Source organism: Pocillopora damicornis, chromosome 2 (genome assembly GCF_964200805.1).
Source record: "Pocillopora damicornis chromosome 2, jaPocDami1.2, whole genome shotgun sequence".
Lineage (NCBI taxonomy): Eukaryota > Metazoa > Cnidaria > Anthozoa > Scleractinia > Pocilloporidae > Pocillopora > Pocillopora damicornis.
The window spans coordinates 7,483,847-7,504,428 of record NC_142671.1 but is presented as its reverse complement, the minus strand read 5'-3'; the positions used below and the strand labels follow the sequence as shown (position 1 = coordinate 7,504,428).

Sequence of the window (20,582 nt, the reverse complement as noted above, 5' to 3'; positions counted from 1 at the left end):
TTCAGGCTAGAATACTCGTATTACGTTGAATTAAATCGCCTACTTTTGTAAAAACTGATTAAAGCGTCGCATGCAGAGGGCAAAGTTCACAATCAAAAATAAAAACTGCTTTCCATCGAAAGGGAATATCTGTGACCCTTCACGGGAAAACAGGGAATAAGGTACAAGAACGCGTGCAATGACACGACACGCTAAGCGAGTCACCAATCTCACGGATATGCGAATATTTTATGGCATATTCTATAAGCCTCCCAGCTACTGTGCCAGGTCTCACGCTTAACGTGCGATATAACTCGAGTGCGAAAAGACGAAGGTCATGCTCTCGCTACAAAAGAAAATGACAATCAATTTAATTTCGGCACGGCTTTCTAAATATATTTATTTAATTCAGTCTTGAACAATTTTATTCGTTAAAAAAATTGAAAAAAAAAATAAACATGAGCGAAGTCTTTTCCCTAAGTATAGCCGTTTCTTCAGTGTTCATTTTGAGTTCATTTCATTCTTTTTTCGTTAACCAAGAACTCGTCGTAAACAACTCCATCTTGGTTCGCTTGGTTTCTACATGGTTTCGCAATGCATTGAAACTCTAAGACGGTGCCCAAAAGAGATGTACTGTCATGATTTTTCAGTAAAAAGAGAAAAGACGACAACGATTTCCAAATTATAAGAAATTATGAAGAAAAACAAGAGGTGCTGAAGTCTAGTGGCACAACACGAAATAACAGCGGCATCAATCACAGAAAAAAAAAACGTGTAGTGGGACAAGAGACTGAAATAGAATTGAGCGAGTAAAAGTGCTCGGTCATTTTAAACGACAATACTCGTTGCACGTGCATCTTGAGGCCTGCTCTACGGAAAGTAACATGATGTACATAAACGGTCATATGCAGCAAAGAATAGTAAAAATGTTTAATTTGGTTGTGTAGTATAGGTCTAGGGCAGCATTTTTTTCCCCTTTTTTACGGTTGATAAAAAGATTGATCACTAAGACAAGGTAAACATCGGCTTCATTGAAATCAAGCGACTGGTTTCAAAATTTAAAAATATATATATATATATATATATAGTCGACCCTAACTGACAGTGGCGCTCAAGGACCACTTGTTGTTTGACAATTCAAAAGTATTCTCAGGGTCTCGGGGCAGACCCCAAAATCTATTCAGCAGAACCTGATACGTTGAAAGTTAAATATAATAAATCATAAGTATGTTTCCCTTGTACAGAATTCAGTTTTGACTTCTGAGTGCCGAATTGCCGTCTGCATGCGACTTTTAAATCAGTTTTCAGAAACAAGCAATCCAAACTCGACAAGGAACATTGCTCCGGGGCCAAATATTATTTGACAGTTCAAAGCGCAAAAGGTAGTCGTTACGAAACCTCGCTAAGCAGCTCTCATGGGTCCTCTCTATTAAACTCTTACTACTGGTATTATTATAGAGAGATGACACTTGTTGCCCCTGAATGGGGAAGATCAGCATGCATTCAAAACATTGTGGAGCCTTCGATGCGATGAGTCATTAAACAGTTCTAGAGGACGTTTACATAAGTAAAAGTAAAGCTTCAATGTCTACTTAAATTTCTTTTTTCGCTAAAGGATGATTGAAAGATGCACACCCTCGCATGCTGAGCCGCAATGTGAAATTACTTTGCCTATCGCTTTACGCGTCAATCGACGTTTCTCGCTTTCCTTTTCAATTGAATAGTGTAAACATAGTTGGCATTTGATGGTAGTCATATTGATTAAGATTGCACACCCTTGAATACTACGAAAAAAGAATGAAATGCGCAGCATTTAACAGTCTCAACAGCGTTGCTTCAATTAAAAATCGAAATGTAGCTTTTGAAAGCAATAGATTCATACTAAGAGGAATTCGGATAAGGCGAAAAATCTAGATAAATGTGAATTCTGTAAAATTCCTTTAATAGCAATCCTCCTTAACACTCCGGTCAGTTCAGGTTAGTTGATGACGGAATGAACTACAGCAGACTATTTCGACGCAAAATCCAGTTTTGAAAATCAAGCAGCCTATCCTCAACATGCCTCTTTCAAAGCAGGTTAGTGAATTCTTGAAGCTAATTAAAGAGAGTCGAATGTTCCTCGGTAACAAAGAATAAGGAAAAATCGTCCGAACGCAAATTGGTATGCCACACCCAAAACATGCTCCTTAAACGTTATGACCTTACACTAAAATCAGATAAAGCTATGATTGCCGCAAACTAGCTGCAATTTTAGTAATTCCACAAAAGCTTGAAAAAAATAGGCTTCCACAGATTCAAATCTGTGCCTCTCAGATACTAGTTAGGCACCGCTACTAAGCTACTAACCAACTAGGAATCTTTTTAATAGTTTTTCTTTCCCGTGAAGAAATCTGAACCTCCCGCCTGTCACTGGTGGTTAATTTGGATTCAATTTTGTATAGCTCCACCTTTGTGCCCTGTTTCCCCCGTCCTGATAATATGTAAAGACTTTCCCCCGAGTAGATGAACCCTTCTCATTAATGACACCACGCAAACAAAAATTCCACGAGACAAAAATCAATGATAGACTGTATTTGGTCGCTTCTGACAGAAAAATACCGTTGTAGTGTGTCGCTATACTAGCTAATTAACCTGTCTTCACGTATCAGTTATGGCTCATTTAATTCATTCTGCATGTTCTCAAGCTTCAAACTCGCCTTTCAGTTTAATTCAGTGCAGCGTTTATTTCTAATTCAATTAAATATTGCAGCTCATGGAAATATTTTGAAAGAAGGTCAAAGAGTAGGACAATTATGTATAGAGCCAAATAGTGTGATAGTTATTTTCATAGGGCGTAAGCTATATCTTAATAATAGATATCGATCAGATAGTGAGCAAGTTATCCACTGGAAAATTAAAATGCCAGCTTAGGTTTATGAATTATTAGTGTCAGTAGAAAATAGTCGTTTCTTTGCTTTTTACTAATTCAGGTCATTCTAAAAGACATGAATATGAAATATGAAATGAAGGGTAGCGTCCATGGACATGACTTTAAGATCGTAGCTGAAGGAAAAGGAAGGCCTTACGAATAAGTGTCTGTAAAAAGACAGACCACGATGAATTATTTCATTATTATGCATCACAATTTATTGTTAAAAAATATGGATAAAATCAAAGCGGAGCTCACAGCGCAAACAGCGTAGTCTCTTAATTATACGAAATAATAGTAACCCATCAAGCCGAGAAAATTTGGACTAACGACCGTACGCCCGAGCGTACAAGGTGCTACTTTTAGCATGCGCGGTCAACTGCATTTCTTAGCCATTACCTAATCGAAGGGCGCTGGAGAAGGTAATGCGCAGGTGCGATTGCGTGCGTAACTTGGATACCCGATTAGTGTGCGCCAGGAAACACCGACTGATGACAATGAGGTGCCCGTACTCGAGTGCTGAGCCTTAGTACAGCTTACCGCGGGCACACGGTTAGGCATTACACAAGGGCTTCACGTGGACTTCACGCGGGCAAGTAGATGTGAAGCAAGTGGATGTTGAGCGGGAATCAAACTGGTGGGGTTCTTGTTGAACAGTAATTCTCAGTATTTTCCAATTGCTTTTTTTTCTGGCTACAGGCACTTTTTGCACTTTGGCTTGATTTTAATGTGGTTATAAAACTTGTTTTTATTGCATAGAGTAGCTGATGTTGATTCAGCAATCAGAGATTATGTCCAGCACAAATTTTAATTGTTGGAGATCTTCAATACATCAATCACCTGAATATAGTAACAGAGGGAAGTGTAATTTGTCACTTCTTACAAGAAAAGATTCTTGATGCTCTCATTGGGTTACTTGGCTCATTTATATTTTCTTACAATCGGTCAAAGGCAATGTTGACTTTTTTTAGAGCAAGCATTGCTTGAAATTGGGCACAGGCAGACTCTTGTCACTGTTTCCTCTATTTTCAATGACTTGGAAAATGCCTGTGGTAGTACTTGCTGATAGTTTATATTTTGATAATATCTAAAGTAGCAATATGAGTGCATGTATTCTCACATCCACTGGAAGAATACTCTTTGCTGCTCTAAGGCTCTTTGTTTTTCATATGCACAAATCAAACAAGATCTATATTCTTGTGCAGGAACTGGACCATTTGTTGCCACTGTCTTATTTTGATAATTTTCTGTACTTTAAATCAGTCTTAATTATAAGCTGCTTTACATTACCACATTTGCTAAGTCATTGGAAAGGGAAGCTTTACTCACAAGTTTCTCTTGGGTATAATTTCTTGCAATGCTTGCACTGTTAAGAAGTATACTGATTTAGGGAAGAGATCTAGTTTAGAAAATGGTTGAATTAATGTTAAATATGTATGTATGTTATATTCTTTCACATGATGTTTCAAAGTTTGTCTGTTTTATACCACAATTAAGATTTTTAATAACTGTAAAATCAGGTAGCATAAAAGGTTTTTACATAAACAATATCTAGAACCTAATAAATGAGTGTTTGAAAGATAAAGTATGTGGTGTATTTTCATTATTTGAATGTAAGGGGGAAAATCAGCATGGAGAGGAAAGAGCCCTCTACTTCTGAAGTGGCCCACATTGGAGCTGAATTGGCTCTTTTTGAAGGGGCCATTTGTGAGAGGGCTGAAATTTTGGGGGCTGTTTTGGCCCCTATAAATTTCAAAGTGGTCCCTGTATTTTTCAAATTTACCCTTCACATGGTCCAATTTGGCCCCTACAACGGGGTCAATTCAGCCCCAAAATTGGTGCCAAAAACAGTCCCATTTCAATGGGGCTGAATTGACCCTAAGCGAGTGCCAAACTGGACTCACTCGTTTTGGCCCCATTTTTGGGGCCAAATCAACTCTTTTAATTTTACAGTGCACGAGGTCAAGTTGATGTCTTTCTCAAACCGTATTCTGTTTTGTGTGTACAGCCACTGCCAGAGTATATAACGTTGGTATTTAAGGCTTAATTTTGATATCAATGCCAATTCGTCTTAGGGACTTGCCAAAAGGTTGGGTTTTTCTTATGCTGTAGTTAGAAAACATGACGAATTTGCATATCTGCGAAACCGGTTGCGCGACTTAATTCAAATAAATGACTAGCTGCTATCACCAACAGTATGTCAGAATTGATGAGAATGTTTCTTTTACAAAATCCTTCGTTCTCAAAACGGTGAGTAGAATAAACTCTGAGCGTAATTGCACGTGGCTTGTTTACATTCAATGAATAACCAAAAATCATCCCATTGCAACTAATTTGCTTAAAAATCAAGACGTGTATGTTAAATCAAAAATATATTCACTGTATTAGGAAACTTTCTGGGCGATAAATGTTCTTTAACCGTTTTCTTCTGATCGGTGAAGTCAAGTCCCATATACAGCCAGGTCATTACGGGTTGATTTTTTTTTTCCTTGACCGTCTATTACCCCCATTTTTTTTATTTATATGATCTGTTCATCTTTGAACAAACGTTGTTCATAGTAAATGGTAACCTCTGAATCGAGGTAACACTGGAGATATTAGTTTACTAAGTTGGGGTAAATTTTTCATTGCTCGAGGCGGCCTGAAGCTACCTTAGAACCTTGGAATCATATGTTGCTAAAACCAGATATTTGCCTTATATTTTTTAAAAAGTGTTAATAGGAAGGGAAGATCGTTTCATGAATATCACGAGATTTTGAGAAATCTTTACCATACGACTCGAGTTGAATTCAAAAGATCACCTTCGATCCGCCATTTTGACGGGCAATTATGGGCAGACCAAGTGCACTTTTCCCTTTTTTTGCCAAGCAGAAATAACCGGAACTTTTTCGTCTCCATTTCGTGATTAAGACCCTAAAGCAAGATTTCATGCCAAATTTAGCCAAATCGAAGGAATGAAGTGGCTGACAAAAGTTCGACAGTTACAGACTACCGCATTGAAGGGTCTAAAGCTAATTTCGTCGCTTGAAAGAGCTTCATTCATTCATTGTTTTCGAATAGATTCTCATTAAGCATGTTTAATATTCATTTTGAGCCCCAAAAGGTATGTCTCGATCGCTACAGACAGAAAACAATCTTAAAAGTTTTTAAAGCCTTGCAGCCGAATTCTACGGAAACTTTTCAGCAAAGTGAAACTGCACGCGTTATCTTATATACGCACGGCCACCTTGGTGGCTCATTAGGAATTAGCTAGGACTTACGCGCACCCGCCTTACAACGTGACCTAGACTTAATTTTGTTAGCGTAGTCTAACTTACAAAACTAAGATAAAAGGTCATAAGCATTAAAAAAAATAAAGATAAACACTATCTTTTCTACAACATTCTTCGTGGGAACTACTTGATTTCGTAAATTTTAATTCCTATTAAAATGAAACAGAAGTTTTAAATTTTGTAACATTAAAGTAATCATTCGATTTCTTCTTCTTAGATTTTAGACTGTTTACAACAATTTGTTGGGGTTATAGGGTTAGTGATCCAATTTTGTCAAACAAAGGCGCATTGGTGGATGTTATCAACAAATTTCAATTCTTCTTTTAATTGAAATACCACTTGAATAAGGTTCTATCTAATTGGTCAAAGTTTTGCCGAAGTCAAGGTAAAAAAAAAAAACAAAAAAAACAGTGACCCTAGAGGGCAGCACACCGACAAATTTCCTTTCTTATTTGAATTAAAATACCACTTGGATAAAGCACTATTTAATTAGCCAATGCTCTGCTGCAGTCAAGGTGTGAAAATAGAAACAGGGACCCTCGAGGGCAGTACACGTACACAAATGATTACATAATCAGATGATTTGGTTTTTGTTAAACTGAGTCGAAAACTTGACTTGGCTGAAGAAGGACTAACACTCGAAACGTTCTGTAGAGTGGTTCCTGGGTCAAAAATTCACTTATCAACTCAGTCGATAAAGGCAAATATCAAATAGCTTAATTAAAGAAAGAGCCCTAATGAAGCAAGAGGTCCACTAACGGCAACGAATATTGCTGTTACGTCCACGGAATTAGCTGCTCTTTAACAGTGAAAACGATTTAGGCAACTCTGGTACTTGCGGCATTTAAATGAAAACAACTCTCTGCAAAGTCAATGGTAGAGACTAGTTACAACGTGATATGTTTGCCATTATCACTTTTTGCCACGTGCGGGACTGTGACTCCAGATTGCAGAAACACTCTTCATTTGTTTTAAAGGTTAATTTCATATTATCGTTTGAAGAAATATCAAGGAAATACGATTAACTTTCAAGAAGGTACCTCAACAGAATTTGGGAAAAATACTGAATTTTCAGGAGTTCACGGTATCTAGTTTTTTCCCTATCCGCCTTCCTCTCAGCACAGGTCGACCACCGTATGTGTTCGTGGTTAATAATTGTTGACAATCTATGAGGTTTATCAATAAAGCTCTGAAAATTACATTTCGGTCTGAATATCTCAATGGAGTTAAATGAAATGTTAACCGACGAACTTTTAATTTTTTTTAAGCTTTAAGCCTTCGTAGGCCGTTTATAGCATGCAGACTGTTTCAAATCCGACCAAAAGTAGTTTCGTTAAAAGACGTTTCATACGGCCCATGATGGCTAAAAAATATATACAAATGCACCGATAAACATATCATTTAACTTTATTGAGATCTTCAGACCTGAAATGTAATTTAGATATGAAATTTTAAGGGCTTTATTCATAACCCTCATATATTTTTTTGGTCTCATATCAACAATTATTAACCACAAACAAATGGCGTGAACTGCCTGTGCTGAGAGGGAGGCGGATGGGGCAAAAAACTAGACATCATGAACTCTTGAAAATTCAGTATTTTTCCCAAATTTTGTTGAGGTACTTTTTCTTGAAAGTTAACTGTATTTCCTCAATATTTCTTCAAACAACAAAGTGAAATTAACCTGTGAAACACATGAAGAGTGTTTCTGCAATCTTGAGTCAGAGTACCGCACGTGGCAAAACTGATTATGCTATACGTTTCACGTTGCAATTAGTTCTACCATTGACTTTGCAGATAATTATTTTCATTTCAGTGCCACAAGTACCAGAGTTGAGTAAATCGTTTTCACTGCTAAAGAGTAGCTAATTTCGTGGATGTAGTAGTAATATTCGTTGCCGTTAGTGGACCCCTTGCTTCATCAGGGCTCTTTCTTTAATTAAGCTATTTGATATTTACCGTTATCAACTGAGTTGATAATGTGAATTTTCACCCATGAGCCATTCTAAAGAAGACGTTTCGAGTGTTAGTCCTTCGTCAGCCAAATCACGTTTTCAACTCAGTTTAACAAAAACCAAATTATCTGATTATGTAATCATTTGTGTACGTGTACTGCCCTCGAGGGTCCCTGTTTCTTTATTCACACCTTGACTGCAGCCAAGCATTGGCTAATTAAATAGTGCTTTATCCAAGTGGTATTTTAATTCAAATAAGAGAGGAAATTTGTTTGCAGCATCTATTAGAGCGTCTCTGCTTGACGAAATGGATTACTAACTAACAAATTGCATAGCCTATAAACAGTCTCAAATCTAATAAAAATGAATCGAATGATTACTTTTATGTTACAAGATTTGAAACCTCTTTCAAATTTTACTTAAACTCGAAGTTTACGAAATCAGGTAGTTCCCACGAAGAATGTTGTAGAAAAGATAGTGTTTATCTTTATTTTTCATGCTTATAACCATTTATCTTAGTTTTGCACGTGAAACTAGAGTAACAAAGTATATGCTACGTTTTGATGCAGTGCGTGCATAAGTCCTATTAATTCTAGTGAGCCACCGCGGTGCGTACATACATTGACGTGTGTAGTTTTACCTTGCTGAAAAGTTTCCGTAGAATTTGGCCGCGAGGCTTCAAAACTTTAGATATTGTTTTTCCGTCCGTAGCGATCGAGACACACTCTTTGGCGCCCAAAATGATTATTAGATATACTAAATGAGAATCTATTCATAAACAATGAATGAATGAAGCTTTTTGGATACCTGGACGATATACGCCCAGTAAGCATGAACCAATTGTTAAATATCACATGATGGTTCACGTGGCATCATCATCAATGAACTTCTGTTTGTTCTATCCTACCTTTTAACATTAAGCCACCCTAACACTCCAGACAGTTCAGCATAGTCGGCGACTGAGTGAACTACAACAGACCATCTCAACTCGCGATCCAGTTTTGAAAATCAAGCAGTTTATCCTCAACATGTCTCTTTCAAAGTGGGTTAGTGAATTCTTGAAAAAATATGGTGATAAACTTAATTACGCTGATATGACTTTTCCAGTAACGATAAGATAAATGAATAAAGTAGAAAATAATAATAATATAAGAATTTATGCCTTTGGCTACGAAAATAAAAGTGTGTTTCCTTGTTATATTTCAATATTCTTCTTTTAAATTTATAAAGGCAACTCTTGAAAAAAAAGGCGTAAGCTATATCTTAATAGTAGAAGGCGTTTCTTTGCTTTTACTTATTCAGGTCATTCCAAAAGACATGAACATGAAATTTGAAATGAAGGGTAATGTCATCAGACATTACCTTGAGGTCGAAGGTGAAGGTAAAGGAAGACCTTACGAGTAAGTACCTCCTAAAAAGACAGACCACGATGGATAATTTCACTGCAATTTATTTTTCAACACGGAGTTGAATAAGATCACAGTCTTCAGATAAAGGCCTGATATCAAAGTATCAATGATTTTGGGAAATAATAAAAAATGAGTAAAGACTTTTTTGAAAAGCAAAGTGAACAAGATCAAAGATTCATAAAAAGATTTTAAATCATAACCTATGATCATGTTTTTATTCGAGTTTGTGAATTACCTACAGTCTATGACAGCGACTTTTTCGTCTGCTTCCATAATCAGATGAGGTGGAAAGGCTACTGCGGAGCTCAGTCACAGCTAGATTCATTTGCGATACAAATTACCGACAGTCTCTGACATCGACTTCTTCATCCGCTTCCAGAACCAAGCGAAGTGTAAAGCAACTTCAAATTAACGTATAAAATCTCAGTCACAGGTATTTGCCATATTTTAATTTCTCACCACTTAACATGAAAGGTTATGCAGTATTTTACTTAAGTTTGAATTATCATGCGCATCAAATATTTGGTTCTTCCTAATTATCGTGTATTTCAAGTCATAGATGAGCTGTTTCTGAATATAATTTCCAACACTCTTATCATCTTATTTTAGAGGACTACAGAAATCCACTTTTTGGGTAACCAAGGGAGGACCCCTTCCATTTTCCTTTGACCCACTGTCGACAGTGTTCAAATATGGAAACAGATGCTTTACTAAGTATCCTGCCTGCATGCCAGACTATTTCAAACAAGTATTTCCTGCTGGAATTTCCTTTGAGAGGACAGTTACACATGAGGGTGGAGGAGTTGCCACAGCCAGTGGGCACTTTAGGTATAAAAGTGATGATTAGTATAGGATTGATATAATACCCATTAAAAGAAATCTTCAAGGTCATTTTTTTACACGGAGAAGGTAGGGCCCTTTTTGAAAGTGTAACTTAGCTGTGATTCTCCCGAGAACGCTAACTGTCTAGCTACAGGGGAGCAACCTACACAAAAAGTATAGTGACCACAGAATATGCAAACTACTGCATTTTTATATAGACATTTGTGAGTAAATGGTTTTAGTTTGAAAAACGTCGCAGCGGAAATGACAAAATCTAAAAAAAAAAAAAAAAATGGCGCTAATATACTACAGAGCTCATTGTACTCTAGGTATGTAAAAGGGTAATTTTACATATTTTTATTGATATCTCAAATTTTCTTTATTCTACAGTATTGAGGACAATTTATTTGAGCACATATCCATGTTTCATGGCGTTAACTTTCCCGCAAACGGACCATAATGGGAAAGAGGACAATTGGCTGGGACCCGTCCTCTCAGAAAATGACCGTCTCCAACAACATATTGAGAGGTGATGTGACTATGTTCCTACAACTCAAAGGAGGCGGTTAATGTTTCACACTTCTTACAAGTACGTATTCTAGATCTGTTTCCGTAATAGCTCCAACGTTGGAATATCATTCCTTTTGAGCATTTGGATCTCATCTTCTGTGTTTTACGGGATAAAAGCAACTGAAGAGAACGCTGAGATAAAAAGGGAACGTAAAACACATATCTTGTGTTTTTATAGGAATTTTTTCCTTTGCACAGAACAAAGGAGCGGTCACACTGCCTCCGAATCACGTCGTAGAACATCATATTGTGAGGACTGAAATTGAAGACAGAAAGATCCTTCTGGAAGAAACTGCTGTGGCTCATGTTAACCCTTTGTGACTGAGGTGGAAGTATTTTTACCTTTTTACTTCTGACGTTATTGCTACACGAATCAGGTCAGTTGAAAAATTCAAATAAAAATAAAAAAAAACCTTGATATGATGAACTGTGAAGTGTCATCCTCTCTATTCGTACAGCCATGAATACTCCCTTAGACTTAAAAATGAGTACAACAGTGCCACAAGAACAAGCGCTGGCTCTATCTTTTCTACTACATGCGAGCACCTATGGGAGTGGAAATACAGTATAGGCAGCAATATTCCTTGCTTTTTCCCGGGATCGGGTGAAAAAATCCCCTACTTCATTAGGGCCATTCAGCCGACCTCCACAGCACTTATCAAGTAGACTGAATGTTTCAGAAGTGAAGAGAACTTTTCGTCTTCTTTGGGCTAAACTTACATTGTCTCCTGCTTGCTAAAAGTTAAAAGATAATTCCTTAAATGTATTTTGATCCGACAGAGTGCATTTGAATGGGCTTGACCGCAAAACTGTTTCTTAATGAAAGAGGCGGTCAACGATCTCATGTCATTTGAAGAAATAGTTGAAAATAACTGATTTGTTATTCTCCTCTTAGTTTTCTCTGATCCGATTCAACATACATTGAATAATATTTCTACTTGGATCAACCGAGACGGTTCATTAGAGTACTAAATAGTAGTGCGGATAAGATAATGGCATTGGGCTTTTCAAAACTGTTTTGACGAAATAGTTATCAGTTCTGTCATTTTATTGCACAAAGTGTCAAAGCTACGCATCCTAAAATTCTTCCTCAGCTAAAAGAAAAAGAGAAAGGGAACAATTTCACGCTACTTGAAAAGATAGTTGAAAAAAACTGATTAATATTCTCTTCTTATTCATCTAGGTCTGTAACCAGATTTGATATAAGTTGAGGAAGATTTCTTCGGTGAAAAGAGTGATTTTCTATTACACAAATTATTCAAACTACGCACCATAAAACTTTGGTTACTCAAGAATAGTGAGAGCGATCGTTTATTTCAAGCTAAAAACTCGTAATATGTCGAGTTAAGTCGCCTGCTTTTATAAAAAACCGATTGAAGCATCGCAAAAAAAAGGCAGAGTTCATAAATCAAAAAAGAACATTTGTGACCCTCCACGCGAAAAATGGAATAAGGCACGCTAAGTGTCTTACCAATCCCATGGATATAGTCTGGACATGACTCTATTTCGACTTCCGGTGTTGACGTTGCCGTTCTCCCCAACAAGTGCCGGACGTCATTTAGCTGCTTTTCCATTCGCGATCAAAACACCTGGGATTTGCGTAAATTGTGCACTCGTATACGAGATAATGCTATCTGGGATGATTTCAGAAGTTCTTTTCAGGATAACCACGTCCTCTTTGTTTTATGCCATGTATTTATGAAAATTTACCGCTAAACTTACGCTGGACTTCCGAAAGTTTCTGAAATTGAAAGACGATCGTGAACAAGCGATCCAAGATTTCTGTTAGTGGAGAGTGTTAGGGAGCCAAGAAATGTCGTAAAATTGAATGCACGCCAAGGAGAAAATTTCATATATGTATTCAATGCGTAATACCGGCGACGATGCATTTGGCATCAATATTAGAGTGCAATTTTAAAAAATCAACCATGATGCTAAAAAAATAAGAAAATGACAACTTACGATTTGTGGCCAACTGTGTTCTTGAATTGAATCCTCACTAACATTAACAGCGTCAGCAAAACCGACTAACACGGTGTATGGAAACACGGCAGTTACATATTTATCTCTTATAACTGCGATTTCCTTTTAGATGAAAATCCCATATTACGAAATCTTTGAGGGCATTAGGCAGCCCACAAGAACAAAGCGAACTGTCACAAAGTGCTGTTTCCGGCTCATATAAGGAATGCACAGTTCCTTAACAGCTTATTGCTACATCGAAACGAGTGAGGTGGTCATCCATTCAGTAACTAGATGTACGACACAATGGTTTATATTATGCTTAGGGCATATACTCACCGCAGTTATATAAAAAGGAAGGATCTAAAGATTTATATATCGTTAGCACGTTCCTGTTTAAACTGGGAGGCGAGGATAGGAAAAGGAAGTCTGAAAAACGTTAAATTTTTTGCTCGAAAGCTATTTCCGATATAATTTTGTGGGAAAAAAATAGCCTGTTTCAAATTCCGTAGTCTGCATATTCTCTTGTCATTATGCTTTTTGTGTAGTTTTGTTCTCCTGTAGTTAGACAGGAAGCGTTCTCGGGAGAATCACAACTCAGTTAAACATAAAAAAGGGCGCTCCCTGCTCCGTGTAAAGAATATGACCTTGAAGTTTTCTTTTAAAAAGTATTTCCTCAATCCCAAACTAAACATTACTTTTATACCTAATATGTCCACTGGCTGTGGCAACACCTCCATCCTCGAGTGTAAATGTCCTTTCATACGACATTCCAGCTGGAAATGCTTGCTTGAAATAGTCGGGCATGTCGGCAGAGTATTTAGTGAAGCATCTGTTTCCATATTTGAACGCTGACGACAGTATGCCAAAGGAAAATGGGAGGGGTCCTCCCTTGGTGACTCAGAAAGTCGACCTCTGTATTCCTCTAAAATAAGATGATAACAGTGTTAAAAACTATTTTCAAAAACGGCTCATGTATCACCCGAAATACACAAAAATAAGGAGGACCAAATATTTTATGCTCATGATAATTCAAACGTAAGTAAAATACTGCATAACCTTTCATGTTAGTTGTGAGAAATTAAAGTATTGCAAATGATTTTTAGCGTGACTGAGCTTTACAGTAGCCTTTACACCTCGCTTGTTTCTTGAAGCAGATGAAGAAGTCGATGTCAAAGACCGTAGGTAATTTGCAAACTCGAATAAAAACAAGCCTATAGTTTATGACTGAAAATCTTTTTATGAATCTCTGATCTTGTTCACTTTGCTTTTCAAAAAAATTTTGAATCTCTTTTTGATAATGTCAAAAAATCATTAATGCCGTGATATCAGACCCTGATTTGACGACAGCGGCATGATCTTATTAAACTCTGTGGCTAAAATAAATCGTAATGCATCGTAATGAAATAATTCCTTGTGGTCTGTCTTACACTTACTCGTAAGGCAGTCCTTTCCCTTCTCCTTCGATCCCAAAGTAATCTCCATTGACACTTCCTTTCATTTCAAATTCATCTTCATTTCCTTTAGAATGACTTGAATAAGTAAAAAGGATAGAAACTATTATTTTCTACTGACACCAATATTTCAAAGACCTAAGCTCGCTTTTATTTTCCAGGGAATTATTTGCTCACTATCTATAGATAATTGATTTCTACTATTAAGATACAGCTTATGCCATATCAAATTAACACAACGCGCCTCCCACCATTTGGCTCTATATATAATTATCCTACTCTTTGACCTTCTTTTAAAATATTTCCATGGACTGCAATATTTCCTTGCATCAGAAACAAACACTGCACTGAATTTAGCTTTAAGGTGAGTTGGAAGCTTAAAGACATGTAGAATGAATTAAACGAGCCATAACTGACACATGAAGACAGGTTAATTAGCTCATATATCGACACACTTCAACGGCATTTTTCTGTCCGTGGTATGTGGCGCGAAATAAAGCGATCAAGTTCAGTCTATTACTGACTTTTGCCTAAAAGAATTTTCTCCACATGGTGTCATTACTGAGGTGGACTCTTTACCGATTATCAGTACGTGGGAAAGGTGGAGGATTCTTCGGGGGGAGGGGGAGGGAGTACTACGTTGTTTTAAAGGGGAACGGAAGGGATCATTCGTCATTTCACATTCAAATTTCACACTCACCTTGAAGCTAAATTCAGTCCAGTGTTTGTTTCTGATGCAATGAAATATTGCAGCTCAAGGAAATATTTTAAAAGAAGGTCATAGAGTAGGACAATTATGTAGAGAGACAAATGACGTGTGGCTTATGATGGACGGAAAAAGGGCGTGCCGGCGCATTAGTTTACTTTTTGTATCCCACAAGCTCTCAGCTGCATTTTTAATGTGCGCGGCACTTTTTTCACTCAAATATTTTTGTACAAAATTCTTATGTCAAGCGCAACGGAACTTTATTCAGAAATCCATTTTATAATGCTTATACAAACCATTCTCATTCATCATTGAGCGTTTTAATGATACACTGAAATGCGCTTGTCAAAAACTTATTTGAAATCAAAATCTTTCTATAATATATAGAAATGAACGCAACTGAATTAAATACACTTGTTAAAAAAGTCAATTAAAGAAAACAAACTTTTTAAAACCATGGAAAGTGAGTTTAATAGAAAACCTGTTCATTTTCTAAGAACAAAGAAAAATGCACTTACAACTGGAGGAAGAAACTGTCTAATTTAAAACCAGCAGCTTTACCAAGAACAAAAATTTTACGAAAAACCCAGTAACTTTGAGAGGAACAAAACTTTAAAAAGAAAAACGTATACCTTCACCAAGAATTATAGTTTCTAAATTAGATACAGAACCATTTACTACAGATCAAAATAAAAGAATGAAAGAAGAAACAAAAAGATAGAAAGTAAGTTTTTTTCAGTGACCATGCATTTATTGATGATCCAGATCATAAAACTAGTGAGACTAAGAAAAACTAAAAAAGGGATTGAAAAAGAGTTATTACATTAGATGATAAGTCTCAGGAGAAAATCCATGCGAATGGATTCAAGAAACAACCTCTTCAGTGCTACTATAATTCATTATTGTGTCCAATGCACGCAGTCTAGGTTCGACTAATATGATACGCAGATGAAGCTGCATGCTATGGCGCACAAGCAAAAGAAGGACGAATTTTGGAGGGAAATTGCCTTATAACAAAATTTTAATTGTTAAAAAGGTCACAGAATAAAGTTGATTCAGCCTATCGATAGTCTCTTATGGTTTCGTCCGCGTTTAAGATCTAGTTTTACTGGTATACTTCTTTACACTCCCGAATCCTAACGTCCTTGTGTCGCTTAAGTCGTGATGGAACTTCCATCTGTCGTTACAATTTTGGGCCAATAATCAGTCCATTCTAGCATTGCACCTTGTTGGGGCCAAATTGGTAAATCCTTCTTGACTCTTGGAAGGGACAAATTGAGAAAAAAGTTCCAAAGTAGAATTTGTTTGGGCCAATTCAGAGTTTAAATTGGCTTAAATAGTCCAAAACGACCCTTGAAGGGCTTGATTGGTCTCCAAGACATCGAGGCCAATTTGGCTTTTCGGGTCAATTTGGCTCTCTTCACTCTACAGAGTATGTTAAATGAAATCAAGACGTATTTGCGTGACGGTGAATTCAATGACCATGATCTGATTGTAAAATTACAACATAGAGATGATAAATCAATGAATCAACACCAAACATAGATAATTATTATAAGAGGTATTACAAAAAAAAAAAAATAGAAATAAGATTATATAACAAAAACAATATCTTCAAATACGTTATCATATTTCGTCAATGTTTGTTTACCAAGATGCTTATCAAATAAGTATTTTGTAACATTATCTCCATATAACTTAAGATTCTGAAGAAGATATAATTAAACCTAACAAACCTTTGAATCTTCATCTGTACTATTTGCTGTTCTACTATTTGAAATAAACGGTAAAAGTCGTTTATTTCGTCGTAGCTTAACATGATATGATAGTTATCAATCGTATTATTCAAAACCTTGTTCACACGATATTTTCTTCGGTAGACTGATTTTTTTGTTTTTCTAGAACTTAAATGACAATAGTCACAAAATCATGATTAATGACTTGACCGCATTGACGGCAAACATTCATCCAATTATCATGGATTAAGTCTTGGTTTTGACAACATTTATCATCTCTTTTAGCCACTTTATCATTTTGAAAATGAAACTCATCAACTAAATCTAATATCATCATCTATAAATATTAAAAGTAAAATTTTTTTAAGAATTTTCTGTTTGCGCACAAAAAAAAAAATACTGTCACACGTGGCAAAACACTGACAACAAGAGCCACCCACACATTATTCAAACAAAGCGTGGGAAACATAAAAATATATTGTTTTGAAGTATCTATTTAGCCTGGCGCATTTCAGTGTATCATTAAAATACTCACTGATGTATGGGAAATGGGCGTCAATAAGCATTATAAAATGTATCTCTGAATGAAGTTGCGTTGCGCGTGACATTTGAATTTTGTATAAAAATACTTGAGTGAAAATAATCCAAATATGATGAATTTATTTCGCGTTCACAGTTAACTAAAATATAAATTCTCTTAATAAACTAGCTGCGTGTGACACATTTAAAAACAATGAATACAATTTGGTATAAAATAATACACCTTGAGTAAGCGCAAGTTTATAATAATATTTTGAAAATAACAAAAAATACGCAAAAATGTAGCGTGGAAACAAGAAGTGAATTAATGCGCGGGCATACTCATTTCTTATTCATCAGGCGCACTGTGTTAATTTGATATGGCGTAAGCTGCATCTTAATTGTAGAAATCAATAATTTCTATTGAGAAGTTTCTGATAGTGAACAAGTAATACGCTGGCAAACTAAAACCGTCTTAAGTTCTTCATTTATTAGTAGAAAATAACCGTTTCTTTGCTTTTTCCTTATTCAGGTCATTCCAGAAGACGTGTTTATGGAATTTGAAATGAAGGGTAGTGTCAATGGACATTACTTTGAGATGAAAGGTGAAGGAAAAGGAAAGCCTTACGAGTAAGTGTCTCTTAAAAGACAGACCACGATGAATATTTCATTATTATGTATCATTATTTATTTTTAAAACCAGAGTTGAATAAGATCACATTGCAGTCGTCAGATAAAGGCCTGATATCACGATATCAAGGATTTTGGGAAAGAAACAACTATCAATAAAGACTTTTTTTGAAAAGAAAAGTGAACAAGATCCAAGATTCAGAAGAAGATTTTCAGTCATAAACTATGACTTGTTTTTATTCGAGTTTGCAAATTACCTACAGTCCATGACATCGACTTCTCCATCTGCTTCCAGAGTCCGGCGACGTGTAAAGGCTTCTGCAGAGCTAAGTCACGACTAAATTAATTTGCGATACTTTAATTTTTTACAAGTTAACATGTAAGGTTATGCAGTGTTTGACTTAAGTTTGAATTTTCATTAGCATAAAATATTTGGTCGTTCCTAATCTTCGTTTATTTCAGGGTATACATGAGCTGTTTCTGAAAATAATTTCCAACACTCTTATCATCTTATTTTAGAGGAATACAGAAATCCACTTATCGGGTCACCAAGGGAGGACCCCTTCCATTTTCCTTTGACATTCTGTCGTCAGCGTTCAAATATGGAAACAGATGCTTCACTAAGTATCCTGAGGGCATGCCCGACTATTTCAAACAAGCCTTTCCTGCTGGAATGTCATAAGAAAGGACATTTACATTTGAGGATGGAGGAGTTGCTACAGCCAGTGGACACATTAGGTGATGATTAGTATGGGATTGAGATAATAATTTTTAAAAGAAATCTTCAAGGTCATTTTTTCACGGAGAAGCACCCTTTTTGAAAGTGTAAGTTAATTGTGTTTCTCCCGAGAACACTTCCTGTCTAGCTAAATGGGAACAAACCACACAAAAAGCATAGTGGCCAGCGAATATGGAGACTACTAAATTTTGAAATGGGCATTTGTGAGTAAATGGGTTTAGTTTGAAAAACATCGTAGCGGAAATGACAAATCTCAAAAATAAAAGGTGCTAACGCATTATTCTCCAGGGCACATTGGTATTTGATACAATTACAAGGTTGATTCCAATATTTTTATTGATATGTCAAATTTACTTAACTTTACAGTCTTAAGGGCAATTTGTTTAAGCACATATCCATGTTTCATGGCGTAAACTTTCCCGGCGACGGACCCATAATGGGAAAGAGGACAATTGGCTGGGACCCTTCCTTTGAGAAAATGACTGTCTCCGACACTATATTGAGAGGTGATGTGACTATGTTCCTATTGCTCAAAGGAGGCGGTTATCACAGGTGCCAGTTTCACACTTCTTACAAGTAAGTATTTTGTTTCTGTAACAGCTCTAACAGTTGAATATCATTCCTTTGGAGTATTGATATTTGGATTGCATCTTCTATGTTTTACTGGATAAAAGCAACCGAAGAGAACGCTGGGATGAAAAGGGCCTTGATAGAACGGCTTAATTCTAAATTCTTGTGTTAATAAAATGTTTGGGATCGAATAAGACTCTTCTCAATATGCTAAAGGTTATGTACTATAATATCTTTTACAGCTAAAAATGTTTCCTTCCCTGCACTTGTCGGTGAAAGATGTTGAGGGCGATGGAAAAATAATTATTATTGATACAAGTAATTGCTGATCTACACTGTACCAAAAAACAAAGTTCAAAAGCATTGATGTTCAAAAAACAAGTGAGAGACCCAATGCTGATAGGGAACGTAAAACACATATTTTTTATATTTTACTAAGTTTTTTTTTTTCCTTTTCCACAGAACAAAGGAGCCGGTCACACTGCCTCCGAACCACGTCGTAGAACATCGTATTACAAGGACCGACATTGAAGACAAAGACGGCAAGAAAGTCCTGCTGGAAGAAACTGCTGTGGCTCATGTTAACCCTTTGTAACTGGGATGGAAGTATTTTTATTACCTCGTTACTTCTGACGTAATACGAATCAAGTCAGTTGAAAAATAAAAAAAAACATTGATTTGATCAAGTGTGTAGTGTCATCCTCTCAATTTGTACAGCCGACTCGTTCAAAACTTCAGTTTTTTCATGACTGCCTTCATTTACTAATCATGTTAGTAGCCACTTACAACTCTTTCCGAACAATTGCTCTTTTTCCTAACTAATGGGCATTGAGCAAGTCAATTGGTCATCATAATTAGACACTATAAAATTGTGACATTACTTTTGAGAAATTGTGACATAAGCACAAAAATAAACACCTCAGAATCTACAAAGGGATTTACATCTCTGTTTTCGATTCGTGGTGGTAAAGTTCAGAATGCATCATAAATCCCATACTTTCCGCAGTCATTTCTTACCACCATAATGCAAGTTTAAAGCGAATGGAAAGAGTTAGATACCCGTGAATACCCAAAATACAAAAGAGAAAATACTGAGGAAGGGAACTAGAAGCTCCTATTTCCTTTTTTTTTTTTTCCATTTTTACTGCTCAGAATGTAACTCAAATAGCACTTTTCCTTTGCATATCTATTGAAATACCCTAGATTAAGGGTTGTATGTGAATTCGAAATGTACACTGCAACTGGTTAGCGAAAAATATGCTACATGAGTACATATCGAAGTGATTTGTTGCCGGGCACCCCGCTAATACGGACACGAAATTGTGGTATCAAGGGAAAGCAGTGCCACAAG

The 20,582-nt window shown here is 36.3% G+C and overlaps 2 protein-coding genes across 2 annotated transcripts; one reads left to right on the top strand and one right to left on the bottom strand.

Annotated features, from left to right (window-relative positions):
- The first annotated feature begins 2,008 nt into the window (after positions 1 to 2,008).
- LOC113672101 (GFP-like fluorescent chromoprotein amFP486) lies at positions 2,009 to 19,913 on the top strand. Its single transcript, XM_089195091.1, is given in 5 exon segments — positions 2,009 to 2,055; positions 17,825 to 17,922; positions 18,442 to 18,660; positions 19,028 to 19,237; positions 19,694 to 19,913. Coding segments are annotated over 5 exon segments (678 nt in total). The 5' UTR covers positions 2,009 to 2,037; the 3' UTR covers positions 19,827 to 19,913.
- On the bottom strand, positions 13,565 to 14,797 carry LOC149049730 (GFP-like fluorescent chromoprotein amFP486). The gene is made up of 4 exons (XM_089197402.1): positions 14,787 to 14,797; positions 14,314 to 14,409; positions 14,000 to 14,024; positions 13,565 to 13,768 (listed from the first exon to the last, which is right to left on the bottom strand). The coding sequence occupies exons 1-4, from the start codon at positions 14,795 to 14,797 to the stop codon at positions 13,565 to 13,567; spliced, it is 336 nt and encodes a 111-aa protein (XP_089053528.1).
- Positions 19,914 to 20,582: the final 669 nt, after the last annotated feature.